This window comes from Parasteatoda tepidariorum, chromosome X1 (genome assembly GCF_043381705.1).
Source record: "Parasteatoda tepidariorum isolate YZ-2023 chromosome X1, CAS_Ptep_4.0, whole genome shotgun sequence".
In the NCBI taxonomy this organism is placed as follows: domain Eukaryota; kingdom Metazoa; phylum Arthropoda; class Arachnida; order Araneae; family Theridiidae; genus Parasteatoda; species Parasteatoda tepidariorum.
Window position 1 is genome coordinate 78338954 of NC_092214.1, and position 15088 is coordinate 78354041.

The window sequence follows — 15088 nt, forward strand, 5'->3', positions numbered from 1 at the left end:
AATTTACCATAAGGGGTCCAAGGGCTTAGAGAAAGTAGGTTTTTGTGTCTAATTTCGTAACTTAAAACCAATTCGTTCGAACTAATTAATTGGCCTATTTAAGTTTAAGTCCTCGAATAACTTAGATTGAGTTTTAGTACATGAAAAGCAGATCAAAAGCCATTCAAGGTGTTCATTTTTATTTTACGCACTTTACATTACGATAAGTTACTCCGAGAAATATCAAACAATTATCTATTTCCCATAATATTTTCTCAACACCAGTATTGTAAATAGAACACATTTAAAAAAATAATAATAAACATGTAGTATTACGCTGCAGTGGTATTAAATAAACGCTTTTTTTTAAATAAAATATATTAAGTTACTTATGTATATGATTAATATTTGTTGTAAATGGGATTTGAAGTTGACAAGAAAAAAAAAACGCTTTGCAAAATTATGAAAAACAAATTCAGCGTAATAAAACTCTTGTAAAAACGTAAACTTACTTGACTTATCTTAGGAAATTAAAGAAGGAAAAAAAAAGTCAAAACCAAAATGAAAAAAAATTCTTAGTGAGCTCTTTGATTAATATGAGCCAAAATGTGAAAGATAAGAATACTCACTCTATCACTTGTACTAGGGTATCGAAATAATCTTATAAAACCATTCTTATCTCCAGCTGCTAATATTTGCTTGGAATTTGACACATGACAACATACATGAACTGCATCTGGTATATGTTTATTATTCCACATACCTGCAAGAATCAAAACAATTGCATTGTTTTCATTGATTAATAGTGTTATTTGTGACTTCTGTGAGAAACATATACTGACATATAACTTGTAGGTACACAAATACCGCATTTGCTCCAGCACCAGATCTGCTTTGATTTCATCAAAATAGGATAAAGATAATAGTTTTTTTCCAATTTTTTTTATTTTTTATTTTGAACTTCATGAGCAGTTCAGCGTATCAGTCTTTCTTATAGAAGTTGAATCATTCCGGAACTGGTAGCGTTTGCCTTTGAAAATGAACAGTAACAGATGCAGTGATTAAGTATGAAACCAATTTCAGCCCAACATTGCTTTTATTTTGAAAAAAAAACAGAGCCAAAGAGCCCTTCAGAGGTTACTTCAGGAAAAGAATCTCATTTTGGACTCGTGATGTTTAGAAGGAAATTTTTCCAAACTAACCAGATCTGTTATCTGGTGGTGTTCTGAGGAGTCATCACAAAAACCCAAAATTTAAGTTAGCACAAAAATTAAACCACAACAGAGATCTTCTACTGTAAGGAAAATCAAAGGTTCATACATCCATCCGTAATATATGTTTTTCGAATCTTTGTCAAAATTGAAAATTATGCACATTAGGGGTGGTTAAATAATATTGAAACAAGGAATAAATACAATCGAAATCTAACGAATCGCTGCAGAGGCAGGGGAGACAAAAAACATCAGAACAGAGAGGAGTTGACTTATATTAGAAGGTTTTGATAGTTTTCACCTCAAATTCCTCACTAGGGATTCAACAGTGTTCGATAGTGTTTTTTTTCCCGATTTAAAAAGTTTTTTGTGACCCCTAATTATAGATTGCTCATGTGTATATTATATTGTATGTGTATATTTCTTACTTCATTTCTGACCACCTGACAATATATATATATATATAACACACTATCTGCTACGTTGTGTAAAAGTAGTCAAAAGTAGCCAGTAAAAGNTTAGAACTACATTTATTACTATATATATGTTAAAGGAGGTCCTTAAGTAACACCCTATATAGGAGAACCGATGCATAGCCGCAATATTTAACAGTTCACTGCGCTAAGTTTGAATTGGATTTTTTTCTGCTATCCTCCATAATGAAACATTGAAAACTGCTTTACACATATGCAAAGGTGCGTAGCTAGTGAAAAGAATTGACCACCAGTTCGTGCTTGTTTCAACGTTGAACTGTTTCCCAGCTTGTTCGTTTGGCACCTGTCATTTCGGCAAGAGGGATAATTGCTGGAGATATTTGCTGTTTTGATAATTGAAATTTAAAGCTATAGTCATTTCATTTCTTATATTTCAGGTCTTTATTTGATTTTTGACGATTTTGTGTTTATTATTGCAAAGATTCAATTACAGTGAAACCTCCACGAAAGACCACCTCTATTTAAGACCACTTTTGGGAAACACGGAATTTCTTCCATAGACTTTGTGCTGAAGAAAATCTTTAAGAGAGACCATCGAAACCTCTACCAGCTACCGGGTAAACCTCTGCACCAAATGCAGAAAAGGTCAAATACTCGTATAAGGAAACACGAAAAAAAATATCAAATCAAAAAATTTAACAAATCAAATAAGTAGATCAAATTGTATTCAAAATATTTATGTGGGGCTTTTATTTGGAAAACTTTTTTTGACGATACCTCATGTTGCAGTTAGAGTGCATTCGACGATGCTATCAACGATTTACTTCTATAGTTGAAAGCTAAATTTGAAAAAAAAGTTATTTTAGAAAAAACAAGCATCTCAAGTAAACAAATTTCTTCCCGTCTTTTGAAGCTAATTAATTTTTATGATATAAAATTAAAAGCAAACTTAAAAGCAAACTTAATCAAACATCATAATTGTTTACAGCATATTTTTACACATAATTGTATCAGTTGTGATCATTTTTATCGCGGCAAAATTTCATTCATCGATCTGTCTTTTCATGACACCAACAAAAGTGGCATTTCCGCTCCAAGAAAATGACACTGACTAAAATTAAAATCGTTTTTGAACCTTTGATAATAAGTGAATGGAGGTAAGAACGACCAACCTCCATCAACGACCATTTCACTATGGAGTATAATTTGCACTTATGAATATATTGAACATATTGAATTTACTGTTTTCTTAGGATTCCGAATTAGAAGATTTAAAATGTTTACTTTTCAGTCAGATCATAAAAGATTAAAATATTTAGCATTTATAATTTCATCACAGCCTCGAGGAAATAATCTAAGCAATTTTAACAATGTAATTTCAATAAATGTTAAAGCATAATAAATATTAACTAAAAATTAACTGCTGAATGATATCCCAATTAGGTTGGAAAAAAAACTATTTCAGTGACAAGTTACTACATTAGAACTACATTTATTACTTGTTTAGTAGAAAAGTAATTTTTCATTATTCTGGTCAAATTTGGTTTCATTTTATTATTTAGTACGCAAAAAATTCTGAAGTCAGTATTATGTCAGCTGATGCGCAAAGGTATACAATTTGGGATGTATACAACTTATAACAGCTAAAAAAATAATAAAATCATGCAGCTAATCACAATTTTCAATTGAAAATATGACTTAAAATGTATTATGGCATTAGTTTTTCCAAAATTTCCCCCTATATACTAATTAACCAAATTTGAGGAATGAAAGGTGGAATAAGTGACGAAAAAAAACTGTTTTATTCCAAAATGAACATGAATGATTGCAGAGAGGTATGTTGATTAAAAGCAAACAGGGGTCTTTTCTCGCTAATATTATTTGTTCTCTGCTTGAATAAAAAGAAAAGATTTATGTTGCTAATTGTCTCAACTTTTTTACCTCTCCAAATATCTAATATTAAAGGATGCTCAATTCAATTTCAGCTTTATACAAGTCAATCCTTGAAGAACACACAAATAATGCGCAAAAAAAGTAAATAAAAATAAATAAATAAACGAACTACCCTGAACAACTTTTTGACTTTTGACTGAATCTTCACGTTCAAGAACTCAATTTTAATGGCTCGAGGGGGTGACCTCAAATATGTTAAATAATAAGTGCAGACGATATTTAAAGTTACGAAATCAGACACAAAAACATACTTTTTACTGAATAAACATACCTCTTTTCGATGGATTCAGATTTTTGATCCCCAAAATGTAGGGGGTAACTGCAATCTGTGAAATATGGTATCCATAATTAGGTCAGGAGAGCGCTCCAAAGTTTGTTTACTTTTTGCGTATTTCACTATAAATCGAGAACTTTTAAAGGGTATTGAAAAATTTTTTGCTCAGAATTATAAAATTCGTTAATCCGAAGATAATTTCATGGAAAAAGTAACGATTAGTAAATATTTTTTATTACTTTATTTAATAAAAATCAAAAAAATTTTTAATTGTAAGGTATAGAATTTTTGACAGCATTTTAAAAAACACAATCATTTACGGCAAAATGAAAAATTCGGTTGAATAGTTCTTGAGAAATCAAATTTTAAATATCTGACTTTTTGAAATTTAATTTCTCAGGAACTATTCAACCGATTTTCGTCAAATTCTGTATTTTATCATGTAAAATTACATTCATTTAAGTAATGCAAAAAATTGTATACCTTAAAATTTAAAATGACCTTTATTAAATAAAAATTATTAAATGTTTTTGACCCTGAACATTGAATAATTATACTGAATTGAAATATTTATGAAATATTTTTGACATTTATTAAATAAAATAGTAAAAAATAATAAATATTTACTTGAAGTTATTTTTTGCATGGAATTGTATTTGGATAAACGAATTTTATAATTGTGTGCAGAAAATTTTTAATTCGCTTAAAATTTTCTCCTGAGATACAATGGAAAAAGTAAAACTAACATTAAGGGGTCCAAACTTCGGAACGCTCTCCTGACCGAACTATTGGGACTATATTTCCCAGATTGCATCTATCCTCTATATTTTGTCGGTCAGAAATTTGAATGCGTCGAAAATAAGGTATGTTTATTCGAAGAAAGTACGTTTATGCGTCTGATTTCGTAACTAAAAATATCACCTACTCTTATTAATTCGCATATTTGAGATCGAGGCATTCAGATTGATTCTTAGAAGTGAAGATCCGAGCATTAGATCCAAAGTTATTAAGAGTGGACTGTTTATTGTATTGTCACTGCACAAAAATTATATCTCATAAGTTAAAAATTTTTCAAATAATTGTTCTAATTTTCTCACTCAACATTTCTTTCCGAATCAATTATTTAACAGAACTGAAATGTTTTTGTTACAAAAACTTGGTTTTGTAACTGATTAAAATATTTTGTTACTAAAGTGCTAATGGAAAAAATTTATATATGGAGAAAGCAAAATGAAATTTTGTTTCATTTACCTTGTCATGTTCCTTATTTCTTTCAATTTAATATCTAAGATTATAATGTTTTAATTATTTTTATGATTTGACAATAACTGATATTATTTAAATTTAAAATTAAGTAAAGAATAGTTATTTTTAAGTTAATTTAAGAGAAAAGTAATTACATCATATTCCCTTTTCTCTTAAATTTTATATAACATTCCTAAACTAAATTTTTATCCTAGTGTATTTTAAGACAAAATAAATCAGTCAATAGATTCTCTTATTATAAAACTTGATAAGAGCTTTGTTCATAAAGTTATAATCGTCAATATTTTTGTGTGCAGTACTTACCATTTATCTTATATCCCAATGTACAATTTGGCTTATACCACTCAATTGCTTTCAGTTGTGTGGCACTATGAAGTTTTTCTTTGGTTTTTAAATTCCCTTAAATATATATATAAAAAAACATTAAATGGATAAGATAAAAATTTTACCAAAACTCTCAATTTATGCATACAAGTATCAGATCATACTATACTGTTAGAAATGTTTCGGAAAAAGTGGTTAAATAGCAATTTATTGAATGGTTATTTTACCATATTTAATCAAAACAGTCAAATAACCATAAATAAAATGGTAATCAAACGGTTAAGTTTGAGGAAAACTGTTTTCACTTAATACGGTTAAACAACCAGAATTTTATAGCACCAATTAGAACCACCTAATGAAGGTACTTAGTTGTTTGCAACTGCGTGTATATCATAGCCGAGCGGGCTTATCTGTCAATCTCATGAACAGGAGTTCGAGTCTTAGTGTTGAGACCACAATATTTCCTCCATTCCCTTCAACACATGAAGAACTTCCAGTATCCGGCACTCTCGATTGCCCATTAACTTACAAAAAGCCGAGCTCCCATGTCCAGTTAAATAATTACTTCCTTTACGTTTTTTGAAAATGCTATTTGTAAATGGCTAAAAAACCGTACAGTTTTGTATTCATGGTTTCATAACCATACCTTTTGTAAATGGTTTCAAAACCAAAAAGGAAAAAAATATTCTTTATCGTAAACTAACGGTTAATCGGCTGGACAGATATCTGCCAGTTATTTTATCATAATTTTGGAATGAAAATTTTAACAATGTATGCCATCAGCAAAATTGGCTTAGGGTAAAACCACATTGTCTTCTGCTGTCCTAATAAGATGTTTAATTAACTTCATTTTGGTTCAGGTTGAACCATTATATCGTATGAATAATCTCTAACTAAACTCATGTTTGTGAAAATTGCAACACCATGAAGGACTAACGCGAGTGAGCTGAAATTTTCAGGAAATGCAAAGTACAGCATGATATGCAAATGATTAGAATTTCAGACCCGTAGCGCATGCGTATGCTGAGCAGCGCCCTCTAAACGGCGGATGGATCCGAATAAATAGACGGCTGTAGCCAAGCGAGTATGGTTATTGGTGGTTATCTGCTAGTGGTAAACGTTAGCTTAGTCATCACTTATGCCTATTCCACGAAAGAGAGTGAGATTTCAACAACTTACGGGGTTTAAACGGGGGAGAATCATCGGCCTTCGTGAAACTGGATTATCTTAACGTGCAGTAGCCGCTCGTGTGCAGCGTAACAGCAGCACAGTGATGCGTGTTTGAAAGCAGTGGATGGACGAGTGTCGGACAACTCGGAAATCCGGGAGTGGACCCCGAAATGTCACGTTAGCTCGCGATGATAGACACCTGTTCGGCGTTGCGTTAACGGACCGTACGGCTCCCTCTAGACAACTGGCAGAACGGTGGTCAATAGCTACAGGTTTTTCATTGTGCCCTTTATCAATTCGTAGACGTCTGCTGCAGCGTGGACTGCGCGCAAGGACTCCTTTATACAGGATCCCTCTCACGCTAAACCTTCGCCGCCTGCGGCTGCAATGAGCCAACCAGCATAGGTACTGCCTTGCTGATTGGCAGCGTGTCGTGTTTTCTGACGAATCTCGCTTCAATTTGTGGTACCATGAAGGCCGCATTCGTGTCAGACGCTATGCCGGTGAACACCATCTTCCGGAGTGCGTTATCGAACGCAACAGTGGACGAACACCCGGAGTTATGGTCTGGGGTGCTATAGCATATCATGGACGATCTCAATTGCAACGAATTGTGGGTAATCTGAACAGCAACCGGTACATCAGTGAAGTTCTACAGCCCCAAGCTGTTCCCTTCCTTCAAGCCATGCCAGGTGCTGTATTTCAACAGGACAATGCCCGCCCTCACATTGCTAGGACTGTTCAATCCTTCCTTGCATCGCGACAGGTACAACTTCTTCCTTGGTCGGCGTATTCCCCGGATATGTCGCCGATTGAACATGTGTGGGATTTCGTTGGTCGGCGTCTTGCTCGTAATCCTCGACCTGTTGCTTCTACAGACGAACTTTGGGTACGCATACAAACAGTATGAAATTCTCTTCCTCAAACAGACATTCAAAGTTTGCTTGACTCCATACCGCGTCGTGTAGCAGCACTTGTTGCGGAGCGTGGTGGCTACACAAAATACTGATTTCGATCTCTTGTTATTGTTTGTTTGCTTTGAAAGTTTAATCATTTATTTGTACCACTACCACTCAACTGTGTATTAAATTTCATTCAATTATGACGATTCCTTCATGGTGTTGCAATTTTCACAAACAGGAGTTTATAATAAGATGTTAAATTAACCAAGTTTTGGTTTAAGTTGAACCATAATTATTGTATAATCCAATTCAAAAAGTGCGATAATATGTTCACCTTAGCACTATATTATGGTTATAACAAATATTCAATAAGCTCAAATTTCTGACAGTGCAGATAATTTTTACATTAAAAAGTGTCTTTTGCTATAAATTTAAAGACAATTAGCCATTTTCAAATCATTTGGAAGTTTTGTATCTAGTTTTTTTTTAAAAAATCCCTTCAATAATGCATCAGTACTTTGAAATAAGAATTCTCTTGCTTTTTGGTTAGAACTACGAGTTGAACATAGTGTTGCTGTTTATTTTTATATGAAGATCTAATTTGACAATGGGTATATGTGATATTTTTAGAAAAAATACTTTTGTTTTATTTAATATTTATTTTATCTTGCTAAATCTTTAAATTCTCAAGATCTCGGTGGATAAAAGATTCAAGTAATAAACTCTGAGGGTTTTTGGAGTGGAAGAATGATCTAAGCGCATTTAGCAAAGCAATAAACAGTCGACGAGTAACCTAAGAAAACTCTTTTTTTTGGAAGCTAAGTGAAACTCCGAGCAGCTTAAATGAGTGTTAAAAATTAATAATTTTAACCAATTTTAAGTTCGTGAATAAGAAATAAAGGTAAGTCTTTCATCGTTTGCTGTTAATGTTAAAACTTAAAATCACATTAACTCAAATTCTCAAAAATCTCACTTAGATCATTTATCCACTTAGCTTTTAATTTATGGAAGCCACCTGATCATAAAAATTTCACCTCTGATTTTTTGAAGGTAGATGTATTTAATAACTTTAATTAATTAAACCTGAATTACGATACACGTGTTTCTTATATTTTTTAGATTATTTCAGAAATATAAAAAGGTACATAAGAAATTGTTATCAATAAAATGATTAAGTGAGCTTAGTTTCTGGAGATTCCTGAAAACTTTTCTACGATACTAAATAAATATTTTTATAAAACAAAAACACACTAATTGAATAGGGAAAAAAATTTTCTGTTCATTTTTTAGCAATGATTTAGTTTTTATAATTTACACGGCAATCCGAAAAAAGTGAATTTTTAAATTTGACTGATTATCTCCAATAGAACTTTATAGATTCTAATGAAATTTGAGATGAACATAGGCGATGATACGCGCATGTTGGCACGTAACACCCACCATATTAAGAAGGTACGAAACAATGGATACAGAACCAAACAAACAAAAACTAATAATGATAAGAGGTCCACTTTTACAAATTTCCATAGTAGTACAGTTTTCTTATTTTGCAGATTTTAATGAATGTTATGGACATAATGGTAAACGCATCATGGTACATAATACCCATGGGAGTCAAAGCACCGAAAAAAAATTAATAACAGGTATGGTCAAATTTAGCAGGTTTTACATAGTGGCTTTAGGCTGAAAATGAGGTAGTTTAAGAACTCCTAGATGAAAATTGTTCGTTCAGCAGCGTAGCTTTTAAGCCCTTAGTGATTGTTGGAGGACAATAACGAATTGCAATAGCTTTCGTCAAGGCTTCCCAGACATGTTCTAAAGAGTTAACGTCGAGAAATATCTGATGAATCTATCCTGGGAATATTTTTTTTTCTAAAAAAAAGTAGTCGACCAAATATGCTCTACACGTCTATTTAAATGAAATCCGGGGAAAATGTATTCCTGAAAAACTAAGGACAATCAAGTGTCTGAAAACATCATTATTGAATGAGTGGGACCGATTGCTACAGAAACATCTATTTGAGTAGCGAAGGCTCAGGGGATAGAGTGTTCGCTTTCCAATGAGGTAAAGCAGGTTCGAATCCTGGCGATGGTTGGTCGATACGAATTCCGCATCCGGCTGGCACCGACCACAGTGCTGACGTGAAATATCCTCAGTGGTAGACGGATCATGGGTTAGAGTTCCCTCGCCATCAGGCTAACCATGGGAGGTTCTCATAGTCTTCCTCTCCATGTAACGCAAATGCGGGTTAATTTCATCAAAAAGTCCTCCATGAAGACAAATTTCTCCCAATACTTGATCCAGGAGTTTCCTTGTCTTCTGAATTGGGTTCAAAATTAACAACGCTACGGAGTTGAGCATTAGTAATCGTAAACCCAAAAATCGGGTCGCCTGTTCAACGACGGTTACAATATAAAATAAAAAGAAACTTTTATTTCAAGCAGAAACTACGATATATGAGCTTGTATGTTTGTAAAAAGGGACTGCAACTCCTTTCAACATATTTTTTTGCCTCCCATGTTTCATACCTTCCCTTTGAAATGTGTATAACGCACCATCATACGTGTTTATTAGATAATACGATTAGTTAATTTGTTTTATATGAACTCATGTTTATACTTTAAAAATTTTCCTTAAAAACTGTCCAATAATTTTGGAGAAAATCGACCATTTCTAAAAAATCTCGTAATTTTGCACACCAATATACTTTTCTTAACTAGCATGATCTCTGAGATCTCCTATCAGCTATTTGATCAATTTTTGAAAATATATAAATTAATTGAAGATAAAAACTATTTAAGAATGCTCATTAAATCAAAGAGATTGTACTTACTGAATACGATATCATGGCAGTCATTGTCTGTGAATATTGTTTTGTATCCAATGTTTCATACCTTCACTTTGAAATGTGTATAACGCGCCATCATACGTGTTTATTAGATAATACGATTAGTTAATTTGTTTTATATGAACTTACGTTAATACCTTACAAAATAATTTTCTTAAAAACTGTTCAATAATTTTGGAGAAAATCGACCATTTCAGAAAAATCTCGTAATTTTGTACACCAATATACTTTTCTTACCTAGCATGATCTCTGAGATCTCCCATCAGTTCTTTGATCAATTTTGGAAAAAATATAAATTAATTGAATATAAAAACTATTTAAGAATGCTCATTAAATCAATGAGATTGTACTTACAGAATACGATATCATGGTAGTCATTGTCTGTGAATACGGCCTGTAGATATGAACCCTCCACCGACCAATCCAGCATTAAAATAGGAACACATCCCTATAAAATTGTTTGTTTTATTTAAATTTTTAACACACAGGAAGAGATTTTATTTTTACATACATATTCAATATGAATGGGATTTAAAACATCTTTAAAAGTTTGCAATATATCATAAATTTTCGTTAAAAACATTTTAAATTACGATGAAAAATAAATATTTTTGAATTGCCAAATAAAACAATTTTTTTTAAAATTAATGATATACTGTTTTTCTTTAAAAAAATAAAGTTTGAAACAAATAAAAGTGGAAATTTTAAAATTATTTGATTGAATATATATAACAATTTTAAATTTATTGAAGATAAATCAAATAAATTAATCAAAGAGATTAATCTATTCAATGAAAGTGAACACTATAAACAGTGCGTTTCGTTATTTCAGCCACTGATTAATTTAAAATCTTTTAAAGTAAATTAATTAATGATTATTAAAAAGCAATTATTAAAGCATAAAAATAAAGAAACGTCATCAATCTCTGGCCAATGAATTTATAGAGTAACGAGAGCAAAGCTCGTTTGAGATACATAATAAAAGGTGAGTCTTTTTGACATGGTTTTTCATGATTTTAACCCCTTGACATATCATTTTAAAACTCTAAACTATAGGTATACCTTGTTTATCATTTTTATCACAAAATTATTTTATTTGTTACATATTTATATACTTTTAGTGAATTCTATCATTTAATAACAATCATTTAATAACAACAATATTTTTTGTTAAAATGCATGTAACATTCAAATTTGAAGCAATAAAATAATAATCTTTGCAACCGTACATTTATCGACGAAATAAAATTGGTCGTTGATACCCGATATTCATGTGAGCGGGGCTACCCGAAATCCAATTTTTTTGAAAATTTGTAATTACGCGAGCAGTTTTTCACATATAGACTTCTTTCTTCGTGCAAATTAAACTTAAGACTACATACTTTAATGCTGTATGTATAGAAAAAATTATTTTTTTAGTATTAAAATGAAGTTTAATCGAAACATTCAGCCAATTTTTCTTAATTTCATGACTACTGTATTCAACATATTTTCAAAACTATTGTTTACCATGTTAACAGCAGCATAAATACTTGAAACTTTGAAAATAATCTTTTTTTAATATAACAATTAATGTCCGATGGCCCATTGACTTAAAAAAATATTCTATACATATGAAATTGACAGTGGGCGGGGGTACCTGCTGGGCGAGGCTACCCGACTCTCCCCTAAAAATATTATAAGCGAAGCAAATGCAGCATGAAAATCTGTTTAGTCATTAGCGAGGAAGGTGGAATTATTAACATCAAAATCAATGAGATTGTTCGATGAAACTTTGAGGAGTTTCTAAGAGCAGTTTTTCAAATTCTGCTTCCCCCGGCCACGAAACTGGTTTTGATGTTTTTAGTCTTGTTTTTTTGCTTTATGATTCGTTCTATTATCATTTTTTCAAAACTTCACTTTATGTAAAGATAGTCAATATAAAAGAAATTAGGTGGTGATTTCAGAGAATGGATAATAGTATTCTGCAGATTATATTGTACTTACATTTAGAACAAAATCAATTTTATACATATATCCATTGCTGTGCGTTTGAAATAAATATATATTGCCATCGGCTCCTCCAATTGCTAATGTATCTCCATCTGTAAAGAGAATTCAATATTAATGTCCTTTTCATGAGATGAAACTATAGTTTGAATTAAATTTATCCTCAGATCTTTTTTAATGTCACTGGTCTCGCAAAAAATATTTTCCATACGTGATCGCGGTTTTCCCCATTCTTATATAATTCCATGCTTTGTCAAATATCCCAATTTTAATAGAATAAAAATGGTTTATTAATGAAAGGGACCAATTTTTCTTTTATTGTGTTGTTTTATAGAAAAAGTAAGTAAATCAAAAGTTTACATAAAATACTTTGTGCACTAGATCTCGACTTCGTTCATTTATAATTTGATTCGTTGTCGCATAAAAAAGTTTAATATATTTGTGATAAATGTTTAATTATTTCGTTATTAACTTTAAAATGTTAAACGTAATAAGGGGATCGATTTTAATAACGGATTCTTTCCATTGACAGTTTAAAGTATGATGGGTGTTTATTCCATAGCAGGCACATGGCTCTGTTTAATGAATGTATTTATGTCGAGCTATTTAAAAAAAAATTTTTTACCAAAAAACTTAGCTAAACAGTGTAGTGTAATATTTCTTTCTTTTTTTTTTAGATCTAAATTACTTCATATTTTTTCTTTTCGAGCCTAATATTGTTTTTGAGCGAAAAATATGATATTTAAGATGTAAGACGGTTAGAGGTCGTATCACGCATGAAGGTGAGGGAAGGGGTTCTCGAAATTGTGACAATCAGAAGGAGTTTGGGAGCGTGTGACTTCACAAAGTTTGATTAAGATCAAGACATTCAGCAGTTTAAATGCTTTTAAATAATTTATTTTTAGATCTTTTCTCCAAATAAAGTGCCAATATAAAATCATTAAGCTCAAAAATGTAAGCAAACGTAGTTAAATTTTAAAAAAATTGAAAAATGACTATAACTAGTCCTTTGTGTTATATAGCACGACATGTGACAGGGGTTGACATATATGACACTTTGTGACAAGAGGAGAAGGGAGATAAAAAATATTGAAAAAATTTTTACATTATATGGAAGGCCCATTACCAAAAATATTTACAAAACCCATATTTTTATGGGCATCATCGAAGGAAAGAGAAAAAAAAAGTTTTTGATAATTAAAGATTTTTAGTGAAGGACATTGCGAATGAATTACCAGGAGAGTACTTTAATGTGAATAAAGGAGTGTTGGTTACAGGAAGCGTCGTAACATGTAATCCATCTTCCATATTGAGAAATGTGACGTCTCCATGTTCATCTCCTACAGCTACTATACTTCCATGTGGATGAATCGTTATAGAATAGCACTCACTCTGAAAACAATATCTTGAATAGCAGTAGAATAGAATAGTAGTATAGTGGAATAGTAGTATAATAGAATAGTAGTATAATAGAATAGTAGTAGATATTGGCTAGTTCAGATAAAAAAAATAGATTATAGTCTTTGAAAAGTTTCAAACCTCAATGATAGGAAATTATCGAATTTCGCAAGTTTCCATTTCATTTTACATGTTTTTCAATTTCTCAAGAAATACTTAAGAAAATATTTTATTTAATTTTAGAAGTGCAATTTTTCATGTAATTTTTCATACTTTGCAGAAAAGTTTTGAGTTTTTAAGGATTTGAGGGACCGACAACAAATTACGAGAGAGAACAAGTATTTTTGAGCATCCTATACCAAAAAATTAAGCAATAAGCTTGTAACTTGCATCGATTACTTTAGTTGTTATTTTTAATAACTGCATAACATTTTGTAAACCTAGAGTAAATACTAATGGAGATATGGACATTTTTAAAAAAAAATAATTATTCTGCCTTACATTTTCCTATAACTTTATCAATGGAATTAAGCAAAATTTTTGGAATAATTTAAAATTAAATGCAAAATTATTAATTTAAAATAAAAAAGAATTCGTTAAAAACTGCTCAAAATATAAGTATTGAAGGCAGTTTTTTTATAGTATGCATGTGCAGAAAAATTAAAAAAAAGTTTCTTCATAGTTTTTTAATGAATCGGATTTGACAACTAATGAAGAAAGTTTGATTTAAATATCTTAAAAATTTAAGAAATGTTAAGCAATTTTCTAAGTAGTTTTTGTATTTTTTTAAAAGAATGCTCAAAATGATCAGGGGTTTTCCACAAATTTTATTTTGTATTAGAAAAAATTAATAACATAACCTTACAATCATCGTAATTTAATGGTATAAAGAAAGAAAATATACTTTTATGGAGAATGATCCATCCCCACAAAGACGGTCTCATTTTCAATAAATCTCATTTAATAGTATAAAATGAAATGAGAGGAAATCCCCTTATCAGTTTGAGCTCTTTTAAAAAGTACAAAAACTATTTCGAAAATTGCTTGGAATTTCTTAAATTTTTACGACATACAAATCAAATTTTTTCATTCGTTGCTAAATATGATTCACTTTAAAATTACGAATAAATTGTAAATTTTTTTTGCGCATGTGCAGTATAAAAGAACTACTTTAAATACTCATATCTTAAGCAGTTTAAAAAATTTTTTTGGCATTTTAAATCAATAATTTTGTAATTAATTTTAAATTACACCAAAATTTGAGTATTTAATAATTTTAATAGTTGAATACTGAATATTTTTAATAGCTGAATATTGAATATTTTTAATAGTCGAATAT

At 30.7% G+C, this 15088-nt stretch overlaps 1 protein-coding gene across 1 annotated transcript in view; it reads right to left on the minus strand.

Annotated features, from left to right (window-relative positions):
* Positions 1-554: 554 nt before the first annotated feature.
* Positions 555-15088, minus strand: part of LOC107437024 (echinoderm microtubule-associated protein-like CG42247) — a 78753-nt gene continuing 64219 nt past the window's right edge. The window contains exons 13-17 of the mRNA XM_043051884.2: positions 13587-13743; positions 12349-12446; positions 10717-10810; positions 5421-5516; positions 555-742 (exon numbers count right to left, since the gene is read on the minus strand). Coding sequence (XP_042907818.1) covers positions 555-742; positions 5421-5516; positions 10717-10810; positions 12349-12446; positions 13587-13743 — 633 coding nt within the window. The remainder of the gene's footprint in view (positions 743-5420; positions 5517-10716; positions 10811-12348; positions 12447-13586; positions 13744-15088) is intronic.